Source organism: Leucopleurus acutus (genome assembly GCF_964270905.1).
Source record: "Leucopleurus acutus genome assembly, chromosome: 7".
NCBI lineage: Eukaryota > Metazoa > Chordata > Mammalia > Artiodactyla > Delphinidae > Leucopleurus > Leucopleurus acutus.
Window position 1 is genome coordinate 87,314,127 of NC_139150.1, and position 21,717 is coordinate 87,335,843.

General features: G+C 42.7%; 1 protein-coding gene across 1 annotated transcript in view; it reads right to left on the bottom strand.

Moving 5' to 3' along the window:
- Positions 1-8,370: 8,370 nt before the first annotated feature.
- The window catches only part of HSD17B3 (hydroxysteroid 17-beta dehydrogenase 3), a gene marked incomplete at both ends in the record, with an annotated part of 36,713 nt that continues 23,366 nt past the window's right edge, over positions 8,371-21,717 (bottom strand). Inside the window, 6 exons of the mRNA XM_082842610.1 lie at positions 8,371-8,481; positions 12,116-12,265; positions 15,434-15,499; positions 16,130-16,211; positions 17,289-17,323; positions 20,207-20,242. Coding sequence (XP_082698736.1) covers positions 8,371-8,481; positions 12,116-12,265; positions 15,434-15,499; positions 16,130-16,211; positions 17,289-17,323; positions 20,207-20,242 — 480 coding nt within the window. The remainder of the gene's footprint in view (positions 8,482-12,115; positions 12,266-15,433; positions 15,500-16,129; positions 16,212-17,288; positions 17,324-20,206; positions 20,243-21,717) is intronic.

The following is a 21,717-nucleotide window of genomic DNA, read 5'->3' on the forward strand; positions in this document are numbered from 1 at the left end:
AAAGGGAACACTCTTGCACTGTTGGTGGGAATGTAAATTGATACAGCCACTATGGAGAACAGTATGGAGGTTCCTTAAAAAACTACAAATAGAACTACCATAAGACCCAGCAATCCTACTACTGGGCCTGTACCCTGAGAAACCCATAATTCAAAAAGAGTCATGTACCACAATGTTCATTGCAGGTCTATTTACCATAGCCAGGACATGGAAGCAACCTAGGTGTCCATCAACAGATGAATAGATAAAGAAGATGTGGCACATATATACAATGGAATATTACTCAGCCATAAAAAGAAATGAAATTTTATTTATTTGTAATGAGTTGGATGGACCTAGAGTCTGTCATACAGAGTGAAGTAAGTCAGGAAGAGTAAAACAAATACTGTATGCTAACACATATATATGGAATCTAAAAAAAAATGGTCATGAAGAACCTAGGAGCAAGATGGGAGTAAAGATGCAGACCTACTCGAGAATGAACTTGAGGACACAGGGAGGGGGAAGGGTAAGCTGGGACAAAGTGAGAGAGTGTCATGGACATATATACACTATCAAATGTAAAATAGATAGCTAGTGGGAAGCAGCCGCATAGCACAGGGAGATAAGCTCAGTGCTTTGTGAACACCTAGAGGGGTCGGATAGGGAGGATGGGAGGAAGGGAGATGCAAGAGGGAAGAGATATGGGGATATATGTATATGTATAGCTGATTCACTTTGTTATAAAGCAGAAACTAACACACCATTGTAAAGCAATTATACTCCAATAAAGTTGTTAAATTAAAAAAAAATGGGCAAACAATCTGAGTATATATTTCTCCAAAGAAAATGAAGGGTCAATAAGGACTTAAAAAGATTCTCAACATCATTAGCCACCAAGGAAATGAAAATCAAAACCACAGTGAGGTATCACTTCATATCCACTAGGAGGCTATAATTTAAAAGATAGACAATAACAAGTGCTGGTGAGGATGTAGAGGAATTGGAACCCTCATACACTGCTGGTGGTAATGTAAAAATGGTATCACCACTTTGGAAAACAGTGTGGCAGTTCCTCAAAAGGTCAAACATAGAGTCACCACACCACCCAGCAATTCCACTCCTAGGTATATACCCAAGAGAAATGAAAATATATGTCCACACAAAAATTTGTATGCAAATGTTCATAGTAGCATTATTTCTAATAGCTAAAAAGTAGAAATAACCTAAATGTCCATCAACTGATCAACTGACACAATGTGATATTATTCATACACTAGAATATTATTCAATATTAAAAAGTAATGAAGTACTGATATCTGCTACAACATGGATAAACCTTGAAAACATTATGCTAAGTGAAAGAAACCAATAAAAAAAACTCACATATTATATGACTCCAGTTATACTAAAAGTCCAAAATAGGCAAATCCGTAGAGACAGAAAGTGGATTAGTGGTTGCGTGTGGCTGGGGAGGGGGCATGTGGAATGGGGAGTGTCTGCTGATGGGCATGGTGTTCCTATGTGGGGTGATGAAATGTAAAAAAATTGTTCTAAAATTAACTGTGCCAATGGCTGCACAACTTTTTGAATATAATAAAAACAATCAAAGTGTATGCTTTAAATGGGTGAATTGTATAGTATGTGAATTAGTAAAGCCATTATAAAAATACTCAAAACATCAACATCAACAACTGTAAAAAAGATGCATATAAAGGATGTATACTGGTGGGGCTTCCCTGGTGGTGCAGTGGTTGAGAGTCTGCCTGCCGATGCAGGGGACACGGGTTCATGCCCCGGTCCAGGAAGATCCCACATGCCGCAACGGGAGGGGCCACAGCAGTGAGAAGCCTGCATACTGAAAAAAAAAAAAAAAAAGGATGCATATAGGTGTAAGTTATTTTTAAGATTTTAAAAGTAAGAAAATACCTAAATGCAAAGCAAAAAAAAAAGATGGTAAAATAAACGATGTTGAGTCATTTAAGTAACCATTGTAAATCATTTTCTGAATACTGATTAACACAAAGAAATCTCATGCTATAATCTTAAGGGGAGAGGCAGAATATAAAATCTGCACTTAGACACACACACAGAGAAAATTTATAAAAGAAAATCCATAATCAATGAAGAATGGCTAATATTGGGTGGTAGGATGAATGGTGCTTTTTATTTTCTTCTCTTTCTTCTATAGTTTCTATATTTCCTACACTACATGTATTTTATAATCAGGAAAATTATTTTTTAAGGATTGAGAAAGTTTATTTGCAAAACTTACTTGAGATGCATAGACTATAAGAGCTGAATTGAAAATTATAGATCATGTGATAAAAACTTCTAACTTTACTGCTGAGGTAATTTTACTGAAGAGGCTAAGTGCCTTGGCCCATTGTCAGCCATCTTGTCAGAGTGTGTGAAACTGAAACAGTTTCTCTCCTCTTCTCTCCTCTTTCTCTCTTGATGATGCCGTACACAGATACACAAACACACACACTCACAAAAGTAGCTCAAAAAAAGAAAGAATTGAAGGCTGGACCTTGAGGGCATTATGCTAAGATAAACAAGTCAGACAGAAAAGACAAATACAGTATGATCTCCTGTATATGTGGAATCTTTTTTAAAAACCCAAATTCATAGATACAGAGAGCAGATTGATGGTTAGCAGAGGCATGGTGTGGGGTGGGGGGGGGTGAGAGTGGTCAAAAGGTTATGAAATAAGCAAGTCCTGGTGATGTAATGTGCAGCATGGTGACTAAAGGTAACAATACTGTGTTGTATATTTGAAAGGGGTTAAGAGAGTAGATCTTAAAAGTTCTCATCACAAGAAAAAACTTTTGTAAACGTGTGATGATGGATGTTAACTAAACTTATTGTGCTGATCATTTTATATACATGTATCGAATTATGTTGTACACTTGAAACTAATATTATGTTATATGTCAAGTATACCTTAATTAAAAAAAAAAGAAGTAAAAATAATTTGAGAGATTTCTTTCCCCAAATTGAATTCTGTTCTAAACTCCTATAGGTTTATATATATTAAAAAAAAAAAACAAACCCAACAATCTCTGTCCTAGACCATTAGAGGGCAGTCACAAGTTAAAACAGACTGCACCCTAAGCACAGTGGATAAACTACAATGAGAATAATCATCTTTTTTGGCATCGGAAGCAGACAAACATGATTAAAATCATGCTGACCTTGGGATGACCGTCTTCAGCTTTCTCTGGCAAGCTCTGGCTAAAAAAGTCTTTTTGAAGTGGGGCGTTCTGGTTCCCATCCCACAAGAACAAGAAATGGATGATGCCTCAGGGAACTGCCCCAGCAACAGCTCCCAACTTTTTCGGAGCAGCAGCCCATAATCACCTCATTTTCCTGCTCCAAGTGTTGTCAGAGGGATTCTTCCGCCTTTGGTATCCAGGGAGGTAATACAGATGGAAGGCTGGAAGAATGACCAGCTGCTGATGCCGTTCCTCAGGCTCCCAAGACCTCCAAACAAAAAGAAGAGAATCAGGCAAGGAACAAGAGCTCAGTACTCCTCAGCAGAAACAAAAGTTCTGTGAAGTTTGGCAAGCCTCGCTGTTCCCAAATGATTCCCAGATGATGGTGAATTTGGAAAATGGTCAGTGTTGAAATCGAGACACGTGGGCCTGGTTGCAAAGCCCAATTCCTCCCCTCTCTCCAGGACATGTGAAAGTGAAAAATACAAAGTTGGGGACAATAGTGTTCACCCCTTGCCATTACTCCCAATTAAAGAACCTTATCCAGACAGTTAGGGCTATACTATAGTGCTTTAGCCTACAGATGCTAGAAGAGGACACACGTTCATATCCCAGCTCTGTCACTCACTGGTCAGGTGAATCGGTATGAGTTACTCAACTTTTCTGTGCCTCAGTTTCCTCATCTGTAAAATGAAGGCAATAATAATATGATTTCCTACCTACTTCCTAAGTTATTATATAGGAAGGATTTACATAGTCCCTGACACAGTATTAGTACTCAACAAATGTTAGTTATTATCTAGTGCTAGTGGTGATGGGAATAAAGATCTTAAAATACAGAATTTTTCTACCCTCATTTCATCCAGTCCAACATCTTAGGGCTTTTCCTATGAGGAAATGCTCTCTTAAAGACCCTCAAAAAGCTTGTTAGATAATCAATCATTCAAATCTACCCAGAATTAATACATTGGAAAAACCCCTATATCACACAACTAAAAATGTATCTCTAACATCTGCCCCAGGCTTTATTAGCTGAACTGCATTCCTTTTCTCACCTAAGCTGTTGGTTGTAGAAGTTCTTCCCCAAAGGCAAATTTACCAGAGATTGAAGTAAAGGTTTTGAAACACAGTATCTACACTTTTATGAGTTGCTCCATCAGTAGTTGAAATGCCAAGTAACTCTCCATAATTGATATAGGCCAGGACAAACAAGCATTAATTAGTGTGGCTCGTTGTATTTTCCAGAGATGGTCACAACAATATTTCCTATTACGTGTGATACTTCTCCCATCAAGAGGTGGCATTTGTGTTCCCTCCCATTGAATCTGGGAGGGCTTTCAAATGATGCCATGTGACTTCCAAGGTTAAGTCATATAAACAGTATGGCTTCCTCCTAGTTTTCTCTGGGATGCTCATTCTTGGAACCCAGCCACCATGCTGTGAGGAAAACCAAGCTGCATTTAGAGAAGCCATGCGTAGGTTTCCATCCTGCAGCCCCATCTGGGGTCCCAGGCAGCAACTCCCATCCATTGCCAGACACGTAACTAAGCAACCCTTCAGATGATTCTAGCTCCGGAAGCTGAATCATTTCCAGTCATTGAGTCTTCCCAGCTGAGCCCCCAGATATCATGGAGCAAAACAAACCTTCCCACTGTGCCCTTTCTGACGCACAAAATCTGTAAGCACAAGAAAATTGTTGTCATTTTATGCTACTAAGTTGGGCATCACTTATTATACAGCAATAATAACTGGTACAGCAAGCAACCGTGATTGTCTCACGTTTAAGTAGATTAGCCTTTAATGTCTGTAAAATACCCCCCACTTTGCTGATATCATAAATTCCACAATGAGATACTTACTCTTTGGGCTTAAAGTTTTACCCCTTTTGAAACACAGAGTGAAGTGTAGTAAGAAAGAAGCCCAATGTCCCAATCCAGGTGCTACCAACTATTAATGGTACGACTTGGACAAATCACCTAATATGTGGGGCTTATGTTGCATCCCTTTTCTCCAGATCCAGCCTCTACCCTTCCCCCTCCCCACCCCAAACTTGGTATCTCAGGAGATTAAACTTATGATTTACATCAGTGAGCTTCCAGTTGGATGTGACCAATGGGAGGCACCAGCAGGAGGCCCAGAAGACAGCAGGAGAATGAAGTTTGGGTATCATTCCAGTAAAGGTAAAACACCCCTGTTTTTCCACTCAACCCTCTGTCTACTCTCAAGTAATTCTGATCACCGACTATGCAGGGAGATTTTCCCACAGCAAGCAATTCTTGGACACCCGCTGGATGTCCTACAATTCAACTCAATTCTGACACTATCTACCTGAAGAGAGCATCAGATCCCACAGGTTAAGGGCTCAGTCCCTCAAGACTGCTCCCATTTCATATGTCAATTGCAAGTCCAGGCTGTTATCTGGGCTTCTGACCGACTGGCTGTAAATCAGAAGTTCCCACAACCCCTCCTCAGGTTTGATCATTTGCTAGAATGGCTCACAGAACTGAGGAAACCAGTTTACTTACTAGATTTCCAGTTTATGTATAAAGGAATACAACTCAGGAACAGCCAGAAGAAAGAGCTGCATAGGTTAAAGTATGTGTGAAGGGGTGTAGAGCTTCCATGCCCTCTGGGCACAACACCTTCCCAGCACCTCCACACGTTCACTAACCCGGAAGTTCTCTAAACCCCATAGTTATAGTTCATATTTTATGGAGGCTTCACGAGAGGCATGATTGATTAACTCATTGGCCATTGGTGATTGAACTCAATCTCCACCCTTCTTCCCTCCCCAAAGGTTGAAGAGTGGGGCTAAAAGTTCCAACTCTAATCACATGATTGGTTCCCCTGGCAACCAACTGTCATCTTTAGGGGCTTTCTAAAAGCCACCTCATTAACTTAAACTCAAGTGCAGTTGAAAGGGGCTCATTATGAATAACAATTGACACATTTGTTGCTCTTATCACTTAGGAAATTCCGAAGAATGGGAACGAAAAAGAAATACATATTTCTCATTCTAAACCACAGTATCGCAATTTCCCTCTGCCTCTCTATAGAGTGGCCGCCACCTGGCAGCATCTCTCAGCCAAAGATTGCAGTTCCTCTGAGGCAGTGCTTCTTACACAGTTCCCTTTCTCTCTCTCTCTCTCTCTCTCCTAGTATTTGGTCCTTTCCCAGCCCCTTCAGGCCTTGGGGTAGAAAAAGCGCCCCTCCAGCACTAGCTCTGATGACTTACCTACACCCTTCCCACACATTTGCAATTAATTCCTCGACTTGCTCAAACATGTCTTTTGTTTCCTCTTGGGATACTGACTGATAAGGAGTTTTTGATTCTTCATTGTAAAATGGAGATTCCACCCATCCAGGCTGCTTCAGAGATCGAGCAAAATAATCAATGTGACAGACTATGTCAGGTCCAGGCTCAGTTACGTCCAGTCACAAAAAACAAAACCAAAACAAAAGCACGCTGAGTATTTCAAACAGAGGGAATTTCAGAGAGGGAATTGGTAACACCAAAGTTGAAAGGCTGAAAGAGCACAAAGAGGATACTAAGTAACCCAGATATCAGTAACTGCAGGGCTGGTGGAACAAAAAGGAGGAGGTGGTGCTTCTGGGAACTGGATGCTTAGAGGGGGACCCCTGCATGGTAATGCTCAGATACCTAAAGAGGGCTTTGTGGGGCTGGTGCTCAGATCCTTACAGGCTGCCTCTTGATTGGTGCTGAGTCTGGCTAAAGCTGTTCTCTCTGCAGAGTGATGGCAACAGAAGTACAAACACGAAGAAATTCCCCTAGCCCCTTCTACCTCCTTTTACTCTCCCAAATTTGCCTCCCCTAGGCAGAATCTAACCCAAAGCCAGCTGGTGTGAGTGGCTTAGGACTCGAGTTTGAAGCTTCCCCAGACCATCGCCATAGATCAGAGCATAAAAGGTGGAGCTTAGGACTGAAAGACACCAGGTTAATAATCAGTACATAAAAGCGTCCTGTATTATAGTTGTTATTGTTACCCATAACTGAGAAAATATAAGTAGATATCTATACTTTAAAATGGTCAAATTTTCCCAGTCTTTTCCTCAGAGAAGGTCTAATAAGAGCTATGATATTATAGCCCACTTTCTAAGCTTACCAAGGTTTTAAATGTTCTATCCTCTGCTTTCCTCCAGAACATAAAAATGTCCCATAAATTCCAACCAAATATCCCAGAATCCTTTTAAAACTAGAGCAGCAGCACATAATCTTTGCTGCTAAATGCAATCTAAATGCAAATGACCTTCTCAGAAAAGATAAGTGCCACGAAGCATTGGCAGTGCCTAGAACATGATGATGTCTTGGGGAAGCACTCTTGACCAATGCCAGACAATGCAGGGTCACCAGCTGGCATGATCCTCCCCCAACTCCCTCAAGAGTTGAAGGACAGTAGTTCCCTAACACACCACCTCATATGCATTAACAATTAAAGCCCTCGGTCCAGCAACCCAAGGGCTGGAGGCCTGTAAAAACTCATTTCTACAGATACCAACTCCTGTATTAGAGCAATGGTTTTTGAAACTACTTTTAGCAACATATTTTCTGTTTTTATTTTTATAAACACAGTCTTCCATAGAACCCCAAATAAAATTGAAATAGAAAAATCTGGTGCTGCATTAGCTGAAATGAGGGGTCCCCAGAAACTGTCCTGATGTAGCTGTTCCCCCACCCCTTCTCCTAGACAGTTTCCTGGGTCTCTGAGGAAGCCAGTTTGAGAACCAGTGAGCGCCCTAGGACTACAGCAGTCTTGATAAAGTTTAGTAATTTCAAACATTCTTTAATATAGCTATAAAAGTAGATTACTAGGTATAATTGTCCCCAATATTCAAAGAATCAGAGGCTTTCTTCTCACCACATTATATTATAATCCCATACAGAAAATTTTCCAGTTTTACCTATAGACACCCTCACCTTCTCTAACTATTAAAACCCCATTGCACAACACATGTTTTTACATCACAGCTCTCCCAAAGATCTCCAGACTTGAGTAAAATTGCAAAACAAAGTTGAATTTTAAGTACTGGGTCTGTGACATGGGCCCTCCAGCTTCAGGGAGGTGACAGGTACTGGTCTGTTCCTGGGTCCTCTGTGGCCAGTGCAGAACTTGGTGAAGAAAGCAATGCTGGGTGGCACATCAGCCCACCAGGACTATGTGATGTTGGCATTCTGCTTGAGGTAGTCCATGTAGCGAGTCAGGAGCATCTTCTGAAACACACTGCTGTAGAAGGCCCATGACGGGATCAGGCTCAGAATGCTTGCCTTTAAGAGACAAAAACATAAGTGTCTGGGAGAAAAGAAGAGCAAGGAAGTTGCAAGAAAACAACTCAATTTATATTCATCATCTTTAAAAATGTATATCTGATGACGGAAGTTAAGTCCCAAATCTTTTAAGTAGTTGTTAAGATAAATAGAGTTAACACTGTTGTATGTTATATATGAAAGTTGTTAAGAGAGTAAATCCTACGAGGTCTTATCAAACGAAAAAATTTTTTTATTTCCTTAATTTTGTATCCATGTGAGATGATGAATGTTCACTGAACTTACTGTGGTAACCATGTCATGTAAGTCAGATCATTTTGATGTACACCTTAAACTTATAGAAGGCTGTATGTCAATTATATCTCAATAAAACTGGAAGAAAAAAATTCTTTTAAAGAGTTAATGAACGGAAATGAGTCATAGCAAGGTGTAAATTATTATCATGGAGTATTTGCTTTGAAAAGGGGGGGAAGCCTCAAGTTGAGGCACAAATGCCTAATGCTTTAAAGGCAAGAGGCACAGACCTTGGAAGGTTCTTGCCCTCAAATTACACTTGTGTCCTATAAGGCAGGTCCAGGCCCCCAGATGTAATCATTTTGTCCACAGTGTGATTCGGTTAATCCAACATTCCTCAGTCTACCTACAAAACAACAGAAGTTCAACTAGAGGAAAACTTGAGCCTTGTAGGCAGCTTGAACCTTCAGATTTTTGCAATCCTCTGAGGTATCCCAAAGCAGGAAACTAAAGGTGGTTCCTGGGAACCAGAGTAGAGCTCTTCTTCCACTGGCCAAGTCTATGAATCAATGCAACATCTTCTTCAGGAACTTCATTTTTCTCCCAGACAGAGCTTTTTTATTTTGCAGCAAAATCAAGCCCTTCCATTAGCTTTGTCTTGAACTAAATGTTTTGGCTTACTGAAGTCAGCCATAAATAAAATAAACTGAAATCCCAGGTCCCGAGAAAATGTTCTAAAAGGCCCCCTCTCCCATCCCCATCTTTATCTACCTTCTTCCAACCTGGAGACGCCATGTAGAAGGAAACAGAAAAGGTTTGGCATCAGGCAAAAATGGACTTAAACCCTTGCATCATTTTTACCAGCCAGGTGGTCTTGGGCCATCTGATCCATCTAAGCTTCATCTGATCTGATCCAGCTCTGAGCTTTGGTTTCCTCAATGTAAAAGGGGAGCCAAGTGTCCTGTCTCACAAGATGTTTAGGAGAATTAAATGAGGTAACTATGAAGCCCCAAGTTCCACATGGATTCTTAGGTAGAGGCTCCAGTCCCACCTCAACTGCTACCCCAAAACTCCTTGAGGGTAGAGAGCATCCTGTCTTTGCCTCACCTCTTTGAAATAGAAGACTTGCTTGTTTACTGGTTGATTCCACTTGATTACCCATAACTTTAGATTCAACGATCTTTCTAAACCCTGGCACATTCAAAATTGGTTTTAATGGTTTTAATGATTGATGTGTTTTCCTTTGTTTTCTCTTTTGCTTCACCAGGCACAAAGACTTTTTCTTACTGTTTTTGGCATCTGTTTACCAGTAGAGGTTAGAATTTGTTACATAAGAAATCAAAGAGAAAAGTAAAAAAAAAAAAATTCAACTTTTGACATCTAGAATTGGATTACAGTATGTATGTAGCAAGACAATTGTCTTGCAAGCCATGCTATTGTCTCCAGAAAACATTTTCTAAATGCTAATGGATTCCATTTAAAACATCAATATCCTGGAGGACTAAAAGTATAGAGTTCTGCTAAGGGGAGAAGAGGATGTCTTATCCACTGGAACTACCTAAATCCCTCTGAGATAAACAGGATGTGACCCTGGGAAAGCATACAAAAAGCCTGTACTTTTTCTGCCCTGGAGATGGTGGGAGGTACAAGAGAGAAAGAGGAAGACGTGGCCAGATGTGTGTCCTCTGATATGTGTGTCCTCTGAGCTTACGCTGGAGGGCTGGGGGCCTGGGGTGAAGGATAGGGAAGTGTGATAAATAAGTAATGGTAGCAAAGGAGGGTTTACTGCCTCCACTCTTCTGGAGTGCAGCCACAGAATATTATCTCAGCGAGGTAAGTGCTGAGACTTGCTTTTCCAGCATCCCTCAGGTTCAAATTGGTGCTGATGCAGAGTAGAGAGCCAGAGGGCCTCTGTGAACCAAAGCTGCAGATGGACAGCTGGCCTCTGGCTGGATGAGGGAGGTAGCAGAGATTCAGGCATGTTCAGCCATCAGTAGCTGGGGAATGCATTGGCCTAGCCAAAAGGACAGAAGGAGTTATCCCCACACCCCCCACAGACATAAACCAGCAAGGTGAGCAACCATCAGATAGATTAAGGACACCAGCCACACACACTTAAGGACCAGCAGGAATTCATAGGGACTCTTTCCCAGTGTCATTTTAGTGAGAGAGGCCAGAAGAAGGGACACTCAGGCAAGACCGAACATTTTCCTCTAAATAATAGACAGCCTATTTCCTAAATGGACAGTTTAGATGATCAGATCAAACTAAGTTTAAACTCATTAGACATTCCACTAATTTGTTTTCGTGCCATGCAGCAAGTAGTGGTCTGAAGAGAAACCAGATCAGCAATAGGCAAAGTAAAGATCTTATATTCTTTCTGCTTGTCCACTTTGCACTGTGCGTTCAAATGGCGATTCTGCACGTTGTTGAGATTCTCCAGTAAAAGTAGCAAGTAATCAGCTAAGACAATTCAGTGTCTCTTGCCGGAGTCTCAGTACTGAGTCCCAGGAGACAGCTGAATGCTTTGGGAGGATTTAGTGCATTGACCCATGAATCTCTCTAGCATCAGAAAGAGAAAGAGAGAAATAAAGAAGCCTCATTCCCAAGGTAGAAAAACATATGAGGCAGAGGAGCAAGTTGCCATATGAAGGGAAAGTAAAGATCTGTCTAAAATTCTTTGGTGATGATGGAAACAGAACTACCCTGACACTGTTTGTTTGTTTTCGGTATTAGTGCGAAACTCAAGTCTACCTTTGTTTCACGTTTGTGTTTTTTCCTAAAAGCAGCCCGGGGATGGTAAGAACTCCTCATGCCATATACTTCAGACTTTATTTCCATGTTTGATGGAGTCCGTGGTGGACAGGAACCAGCTTGTACTTTCTCACGAGAGCCAATTGTGAACCCTCCTCCTGAATTCATGTGCAGTGACAACACACTGGTAACGTAACATCAGTCATGGGAATCAGCAAACGCTACAAATCAAGGTGTTTTGTTTTATTTGGGGGTTTTTCCTGGAGAGTGAAACATCTACTGGCACAGAGGGCCAAGGACATCGACAGCCCCGACAGGGAAGCACCCTGTGTTTTGGCCTGACCTTCACAAGGCTCTGGGAGCCGCCTTACTTTCTGAGGGCAGAGGTGAGGCGGCCAAGGGTGAGATTTGCCAACTTCAGAGTTATCTATAGGCTGGGCACCCAGCGCTTCAGCTTCTCCTTCCCCTTGCTAGATACACCTTTTCACAGGCTGGACTACCCTCAGCAGTATCCCTCTGGCATCTATCCTTGCGTGACAGAGAACGGCTGAACGCTCCAACAGCAAGGGAGAGCTGGCTAAGCCCTGCTAGGGCCCCCTGCTTGTCTGTCCTCCCTTGCTTCAAGAAAGGAGAAGTTATCGATTACCAAGATTTCATGGGCGAGGCAGCCACAGGTTTCGTCTCCAATCGTGACATAATTCAGTGATTCTTTAACAAACTCATCAGCAGTCTTGGTTATCATGTTGGTATTTAGATACTTTGTCATCGGGGTTGAAACAGCATACGGGGTGAGCACCTGCAATGGGAAATAAAGACCGTAACACAGGAGCAATCTGCCCAGCCCTGAGAAACTAATACCCATTTTACCATCCCTTCATGTTCCAACTCTGTTCTCCCCCTAAAAAGTCTCAGGATACTATACGATAATAGAACAGTTAAAGGTATAGAACGAGCACAGAGCTGGGAATCAGAAAGGTCAGTTTCTGGCTTAACGTGGCAACTAACTCAAGATGAGGCCTTAGCCACACAACACCAAGTGGTTCAAATGCACACAGGGTGAATGAAGAGCTCTGTCTTACAGCACGGTTCCCCAACTTAGAAAGTGAAAATGCAGGACACCCAGTTATATTTGAAGACAAACAATGGAAAAATTTTTCAGTTTAATTATATCCCAAGTATTGCATGGGACACACTTATTCTCAAAAGATTATTTGTTATCTGAAATTCAAATTTAACTGGATGTCCTGTGTTTTACCTGGCAACCCTATCACAGAAATTTATTTCTAACACATATAACCAAATTGGAGCACTTTCAAGTATTTTAGATTCCCACTTTCACACTTCGGTTAGGAGCCAGGAGTGGCACATACCTCATAATCTTTCCTGTCATGGTAAGACAAATAAACAACAGCACACTGTACCCTGAAAACCCAATACCATGTTTCCACTGGTGGTCTCACCACCTTGTGGCCTGGCATGAGGTTTCATAATGGGGTTTCTTACTTTATTCCCAGACACAGAGACCTTGGCATCTTTAGGGAAAAAAAAAAAAAATCCATGCTTGTTTTCTTTTTCTTCACATCACCTTTGAAATTTTTGTCACATCACATTTTTTTTCCTCATCATACTTGAAATTACGTTGTTTCATAATTTAATCCAATGTATGTCAGTCAATTCAATTCAATTGGTTCTCATGGAAATGAATGCACTTATTAATTTGCATAACACTTTTCTTCCAAAGAGCTCAAAGTGTATTCTTAGAAAAATATAAGAAGCCTGTATTTTCAAACCCAGTTTTCAGATAGGGAAATAATAAAAAGTGTTTCCATTCTTGCAGTGAGTTTTGGTTGACAAAACACCTTTATGTATAAAACAAGGGCTCAATAAATATTGGTTAAATTTGCATACTTATTTATTCATTAGATCTTCACAGTAACCCAGAGAAGCAGCTATTATAAACCCCTTTTTACAAATGGGGAAACAAACTCACAGAGTTTAAGCAAGCTGTCCAAAACACTCAGATGATAGATGGCAGCACTGGGATCTGAAAATCAAACCCAAGAGTACAGTCCATACTTCCTCAGGAATTTTACAAATATTTATTGAGCACCAATTACATGCGTGTTTGGAGAGACCAGTTGGTTTTCAGAATGTCACAGTGTCTCTTCCAGGACTTGGAGCAGCTCTGAGGCTTCTGCATGAGGGAAGGGGCTCCCTCCCCCTTCCTCACCTCCTCCCACACCTTCTGCCCCACAGAACCCACTAACTTAGCAGCTACAGCATCTCTGGCCCACAATTATCAAGATCGAGATGATGCTAAGACTTGATACTCAACACTAATAGTTAGTGTTGTTCACCAAATATTTCTAGTTCTTCTTTCTTCCAGACGCATGATAGAATTGCACTTTCTGGGTCCCTATGGTTGGGTGGGACCATGTGACCAGATCTGACCAATGAGTATGAGCAAAAGTGACATGTGACTTTTTTTTGGCTCTGTTAGGTCTTTGTTGTTGTGCACAGGCTTTCTCTAGTTGCAGCGAACAGGGGCTACTCTTCATTGCAGTGCACGGGCTTCTCATTGCAGTGGCTTCTCTTTGTTGTGGAGCACGGGCTCTAGGTGCATGGGCTTCAGTAGTTGCAGCATGCAGGCTTCAGTAGTTGTGGCTCGTGGGCTCTAAAGTACAGGCTCAGTAGTTGTCAGAGCCTCTAATTATCAAAGCAAGTCTCTTGAACTCCTACCACTTTTTCTTTGACACGTCAACTGACAATATCCAAGATGGCGGCTGCTCCATCAGCCTGGGTCCCTGCGTCACTACAGCGAGCTAATTCCCTCTGACAGTTCACAGTGAATGTGCTACACAGTGAATGTGTAGCACAAAAAATGAGATTTTAGGGATTCTCTTTTACTGCAGAAAACTTAGCATATATAAGGTAGAGCTGTTGCAAAAGGAATCCGTCCTCAGCTGGGAGTTGGAGAACGGATAGAAGGGAAGAATCTCTTTTAGGTGAGACTTTAGTTCAGCAGGGCAGAGAATGGGACTGTAGTCTATTGACAAGTCTGTTACAATCACTCACTACAACTGGGAAGATGATGTTATTTACAAAGCTCCTGCTATTAACTCACATCTGCCTGTTGAATAAGCTTCATCCTATAGCTGGTTAATTTATACTGAGATACTCTCACCTGGGTATTTTCATTGAAAATCAGTATGTGCAGCAGTAATTTTAAAAATATAACTGAGTGTGCCTTTTTCATTCCTAATAGTACGTCATAGAACTTCTTCCCAAACAGTTAACCAAAAACCTCTGTAAACTGTTTATTCCAGGTTCCAGAAACCACTTAGAGTGAATTGTGTTGCTGAAGGAAGCACGTCATATTGCTCAGCCTACAGACAGCAGTGACAACCCAGCTTTGTTTACAGTTAGGACAAGGTCAACTCCATGACCACTCTGTCATTGTAGGGGAAATGGAGAGCAGAGCACCTCTTCCCCAAGTGCTCAAGAACCAGGGTGTGGAGATCTCTATGTTCCATCACAGAGGAACAGCCCCCAGGCGAAGCACCCTCTCCCCTCTTCCAACATTGACCAAGTGCTCAGTTTTCTTTTGTTCCTTCTCCACAATTCCTCCCACATGAGCCTGTCTCCTCTATCTAGGTCGGAGAGTAAAGGATGCTTAGACAAGAACCTATTTCTGTCCTGATGCAGCATTGGGTAGCAAGTGTTTCTGAGCACTCACTCATCCCACCCCATTTCCTTCTCCAGCACCCAGGGCATGGTGAGGGCAGCAGCAGGCAGAACCACGGTGGCTCCACTGCCACCTGTATGGTCATAGGAATTCACATGGTGTCATCCAGACCCCCTCTCCTGGTCACACATGCACAGCCTGTCCTGCAGGAAGCAGTGGCCCAGGCACCATGGGGGTCCAGAGTTCCCATTCCCAAGGACTCAGAACTGTTGACCTTACCTGGATAATGATTCCTTTCTCTTTATATTCTGCTTGCAGTGCCTTGGAAAATGTGCACACAAAAGCCTGGAGCAAGAAGGAGAAACACCTAAGGACTTGATTCTCTGTCGGAGCCAATTCACTCAGATTTCAAAGGACACCACAGGGAGCTTATCTTCTTCACCTTAAAATGCAGCAGTTTGTCTTGATGGGAGTTAGAACTTCATTTCTTGGTCTGGGAAGAGCTCCCGCAATGAGAAGGAACATAAGTTTTGTAATAAATACATATGGGCCACTGCGTATAGATACCCTACCCGGGGGAAGCTCTGCCTTGTCTAGAGCACCCACAGCTCCAAAGATTTGTTTTATGGCTACGGCAAGAGGACACCTGATGAGGCCTCTGGGATGGAGGGAAACTACAATGTTACTTGCTGGCCAGAGGAGCGCAGGGCTCCCAGGCAAGGAAGTGAGTGGGAGCCGGAATTCCATGGGGACTGCGCTTGCCCGGCTGTGCTTCTGCGAGGCTTCATCAGCCCAGGGGCAGCATCTTTTTCTAATTTGCACCCAGATACTGGCTGACTCGCTCCTCCCTGTACCTAGAAGAGTGTCTCTAGGCAAATCCATCCATCACCTTGCCAGATGATCCAAAGGAAAATGCTAAATGGGAAAAACAAAAGGAAGAAGGAGAAGGAGGCTTGGACTACATCTGTCACTCACCTTGGAAGCCGAATATGTAGAGTACAGAGGCCAGGGAAAGAGGGCCGCCCCGGAAGATATGTTCAAGATGAGACCTTTCCGCCTAAAGGGCAAGAAACAAAGTTTCAATTGCTCTGCTGCCTGATTACACCTTGAGAAGGAAGAAAATAAAGGGGCTCATGGGAACGCTGGGAAACTTCCATCCTCTCTAGGTTTCCATGTGTGCTAAGTGTTCTGCCTCCAAGAACTGTGAGTGGAACTTCACCTCAGTCATGAACTACACCACACCGTGATGCCACTCGGCAGTCAGTGGACTTCAAGAGCTTGTGAATGGAAACAGGGGCTCTGCTACAGCAAAGATCCACCCCCAAAATGCAGAGAACCAACTCGGCTCAGACAAGACTCAAGGGGGAAGTGATCCTTCTCTCTCAATTGTGACCACATGAGCTCAAGGTCCCTTCTGACTCATAAAGATGACCCACAACAGGACAGATGTCATATGCAGAATCCTGTCTTGGGTGGAATTTGACAGTCCATCATCTGCTCACACAGGCACTCCTACACAAGTCTCTGGGGTTCTTACTTACCCTTTTGAAATTCAATATCCTTAATCCTTCCCAACTAGATGGATTCAATCCAGAAAAATTAAGAAACTGCAAATTGGAATCCAAGGCCAAGCCCCTTCTTTCTCTAGGTAAGATAAAACTATTGACCATTTGCTTTTAGTGAATACCACCTGAGAAAAACCAGCTCCCAAATGGGCATTGTAATAGGGTGATTTAAAACATGGAATAAATAGAGACACTGATGGGGTGGTGATTTTTACCCCCAAACTGGAGTATTCATTCTGACAAGAGCTGAAATGCATAATAACAAAGAGATGGTCTTGGTCTCCGGCCAACTTCTGAAGTTTCTTTTATACTCACTGTGAGTTAATTTTTCGAACACAATGTCTGCTGAAACTGCTGTTCTCTTCCTCCCTCCAGTATATGCTACATTTGACCTGCAAATATGCTTATCTGCTTGCAAGGCTGGCCTGGTACAACCATAATCTCCATGTCTTTTCATCATCGTTTTATCATTTGTTAAAGCAGTAGCAGATGAACCCTATGCCCCTGGTCCCCAAGTCAGCTGATTGCCAGGCCAGGCAGACTATGGCTTTCCCAAGGAAAGACCTTACCTTGATTCCATGTGTTTCAGAATCAGCTGCGTCATCTATAAGAGAAGGGCAAAGTTAAGCCCTGACAAAGGAACTATGTAGCAATGTGCCGTGGGGACTTAGCAAGTAGGTGCTGGAGGAAACTGGAGAAACAGGTTCATCTTCTCAGATGGCCTTGAAACTCTGCTGACACTCATTGGAAGTAATTCTGACAACACTAGAGTCTGGCTGGAACCCATAAAAGGCAACTTAGACAAATGGCAAACAGTTCAGAGGCCTCTGGTTTCTTCTTCATAAAACTGAAGTCTTCCTGGAAAATGAAGGGAGTGAAAAACTATGGAAATTGGCTTATGTCTGTGGGACCAACACTGAGGCTCCCCAGATACCCTTCATTCTGGGAGAGAGGCAAAAGTAGTTTGGCCATTACAAAACTCACACAGGAGTTAGAATTAGGGGACTGCCAGGAGACCTAACAAGTGTCCATGAGTGTCTCACATACAAGGTATGAGATGGAGAAGGACATCTCTTCAGTTCAACAGCAGCCTCATTGGCGGCCTGCAGGGGGTCTGTGAAGTAGCTCCCTAGACACAACATGTCTGCTGGTCTGTTGGAATTACAACAGCGTTGAAAACTCCCTTCCCCACCCCAACCTACTGTCCCTGGAAACAGTCTTCCCTGCCAGTTCTGGAGCTTAAATATTTCATTAAGCAAGCTTTTCATGTCATAATTTTAAGGCACCCATTTTAAGAATTAAGAAAGAGGCAAACCCATGGACTGGAATGTTCTTGAAAGTACAATTGAGTGGAATCAGGCCCTGTCTTGGGAGCAGGTTTGAGACAGAGAGCATCCAAACAGATGGGGAGAGGCAGAGAAATAGAGGACACTGGGGACCAGAAGACAAGTTTGTCTAATTTTTCATGCTGTCTGGGGCCCTGCATTTCCTAGGAAGGCCCCTAAGCTCATCCCTGGGAGCCTCCAGATAATGTTTTCACTGCTCTGGAGAAGCGGCAGGGGTGGGAGTGGTGAGGGCTTCCTAGACTGGACTGCCTTCTGAAACCCTGGATTTTGAGGGAGGTGAGAGAAGCATGAGGAGTAGATCATGTCAACACCCTTTCCTTGCTTCTCCCAGCTTCATTAAGGATATAGTTGGAGCATTGTTGAACAGCATTTCTCAGTCTCCCAAAAGCCTGACTGGGTGAATGATTCCAATGAGAGATACAACACTGGACTTTGTGGGTCCCTGTCTCAAAGGTTCCAGTATTTAGTCTCTTATCCCACGTTCCCTTTGCCCTCAAGCTCATTCTCCCATCTCTGCGCTTGATAGAGAACTCTAGTGTTTCCAGATGGTTCCTTTGGAATAATTAAATGATACTAGTCATGCTTCCAACCAGCGTGGCCAATTTGGGCATTGCATACTTAGAAGCTAAACTTCAATTTGTTTTCTTTGTTACTTAAGGAAGTTAGTGTCTACCAAGATATAAAATAATTTTTTTGAAAATCAAAGCATTTCTCTGCTAAAAGAGTCAGAGGGTTGTCAAATACATTTGGGAAACCCTGTGATCAAATGAACCAAGACTGAAAGATCAATGTATCCATTAATGTGAAAGATTTTAGTGGTAAGGCTGCAGACGACAGTGGAACGTATAAAACCTTCAATTACATCAGCTGGGGATTTTAAAAAGCCATTGATTGCTCAGCATGAAAAGAATGTATGTACCAATAAAAACTGAGCAGGAAACTATAAGATACCAGTATACTTACAAAAACAAAAAAAACAACCAATGGTGAAAATAATTTTTGTCAGCTCAACTCTAGCCACATGAAAAACATTTTTTTTTGGTCTGTTCAGCATCCATCCCCTCTTTTGATGTTGATAGGAACCTATTTTCCTCTGGGAAACCAGTTCTCCCCGCCAGTCCATGCTGTGAAGACGAGATAGCCCCCCGCTGCTCCCCAATAAGGGTCCCGGTTCCATGAAATCAGTCCTACCTGAGTCATTGCCGACGTTCCATTGGACCATCCAGAGTGATTATGAGGGCTGCCAGGCACAGCTGTGAACTTTGGGTACCGAGCAAGGTGCCCAGCTGTGGGGGTGAGTGTGCGTTGAAAGCCCAGGGTTCACTCACAAGCCATTTAGGGGGCTCTCATCATTCAGAGGGAAGGGAAATATTGTGTTCACACGAAAGCATCATCTACTCACCAAGCATGGGGCTATGTCCACTCTTAAGCAGCACCTTTCTCCAAATTGTCTGCACAGACAATTTGTCTCCCTTTTTCTTATTCACACAAAGACACAGCATAGGATAGCTCTGGGGTACTCACGCCTATAAATGCGTATGCAGTTAATTCTAATAAAAGGACCTGAGTGCTGAATGGCACCTGACACATCAATTAGTTCAATACTCTTTTAATAGCAGATGAAGAATCTGAAGTCCAAAGGGGCTAAACAGCAGGCCCAATGCTGTCCAGTAACTGATCTGGGATCAGAATACATATGAACTTGAACTTCACTTCAACAAATAGTTTTTGAACAACAAGAGTCTATAAAATCCAAACCACACCCTCTGTCCTTTTTCCACACTGAGTGATCTTTCCTCCATTTACAAAGACTCAAATCACAAGAAGATACTATTTTTTTTTAAGTCGCTTTGGAATCCTGAATAAGTTTCATCATCATCAGGCCTAATATGTTCTGACATGTGACAAAACTGAATGCAGAAAAAGGATTCAGATGCCAGGGAGAGTGAAGCCACTGTATTTTCTTGATGAAAACAGACAAGACAATTAAAAGGCTACTACATGGTCTCTCATTTCAATTCTAAAGTACAGTTCAATTTTAAAGAATTCTGCATCTGCAGGGAAGGGGCCAATTCTCCTGAGTTGCCAAATCCAACAGCCACTACATTTTAATGCACTGAGCACATACATTGATCACGTACCTTCACTACCGAGGTGATGTTACAGTGGACGAGGCTCTGTAATAAATAATCACAATCATGAATCAGCCAGATCATTTGAGAACTTCTCTTGAAAAGTGTTCAGGGCTAAACAACCAGGAAGCGGGCAAAAGTGTGTGTCTGAGTGGTTGCCGCAGCCTGCAAATTAGGCTCCTAGTTGATATTCAGAATGCACTAGAACAGGGAAACATCTGACATCCACACTATGATTCTATAAGAATGTGATCTTGAATAGAAGTCAATTAAGAGTTTCCGGGCTTCCCTGGTGGCGCAGTGGTTGAGAGTCCGCCTGCCGATGCAGGGGACACGGGTTCGTGCCCCGGTCCGGGAAGATCCCACGTGCCGCGGAGCGGCTGGGCCCGCGAGCCATGGCCGCTGAGCCTGCGCGTCCGGAGCCTGTGCTCCGCAACGGGAGAGGCCACAACAGTGAGAGGCCCGCGTACCGCAAAAACAAAAACAAAAACAAAAACAAAAACAATTAAGAGTTTCCTTGAAAAATTCAGCAGGAATACGGAAACAGTTTTTCAAAGGGAGATGGTTAATTTCCAGCTGAAGGAAGGGAGGTTAGTATATGTGATCTAGAAGACAATAGCATAGACATTAGAAAGGTGAATGGTTGTATAACACAAGGTATACGGGTTCCGGGCTACAGAGGGCAGTTAAAGAAACTGCTAGAATCACCCAAGACAGACAGAGGAAAAGAGGGTCAGACACATAGACAAGTACAAATGCAGACGTAAATAAAGAGAAGCAAGAACGGAACCCGCTTAATGGAGAGACACCAACTTGTGCCAGAAACAGGGACCGTGGAGTTAGACGTGTGGCCGGTGAGGATGTTCAGCAGGGTCCAAGGAACCTGGCATTATTTGTCCACGCAGTAGACGTGGGGCCTACACAGAACCTTAGGGATACTTGCGGGATCAGGGAATAGAAGCATGCTAGCCTGTTCAGAATTGTTATAACCCCACTACTTCAAAGGTCAGGGCCTGAGGAAGTGTCAAAATATAGTGCCTTCAAAGACTGTTAAATGCGTAGTAAATTTGCTCATGGCCAGCAAGGGCAGTCATGGGTCCGAGTCAAGCTGGCTGAACTGACAACAACCCCAACCGCAGAGTCTGTGCGAGGGGCTTCTATCACACTGAAAGTGGAATGAATCTTATTACCTGGGAAGACAAAGAAAGCCATGAATACAAAGCTATGAATTTGTTAGGCAGAATTACCCCCTTAGAAAGCAAAGTGCAGATCCCCGAAAGACTGGCACAGGTAAATTTTGGTGTGTGGAGAAAAGGGAAGATGTCCTTATCCTAGAGATAGTCATGAACAGCAGTACCCTTGACTGTGTATCAAGTACTCAGGCGAAAAGAAAGGAAGACCTCCAGTCATCCACCTGGAATACAGAATACAATCCCATTACCCCCTCCTGACCCTGGTGATTACCCAGCCAGGGTGCTCAGGACCACGTGAGAGGAAAACATCCACGGAAGAGTATAGGC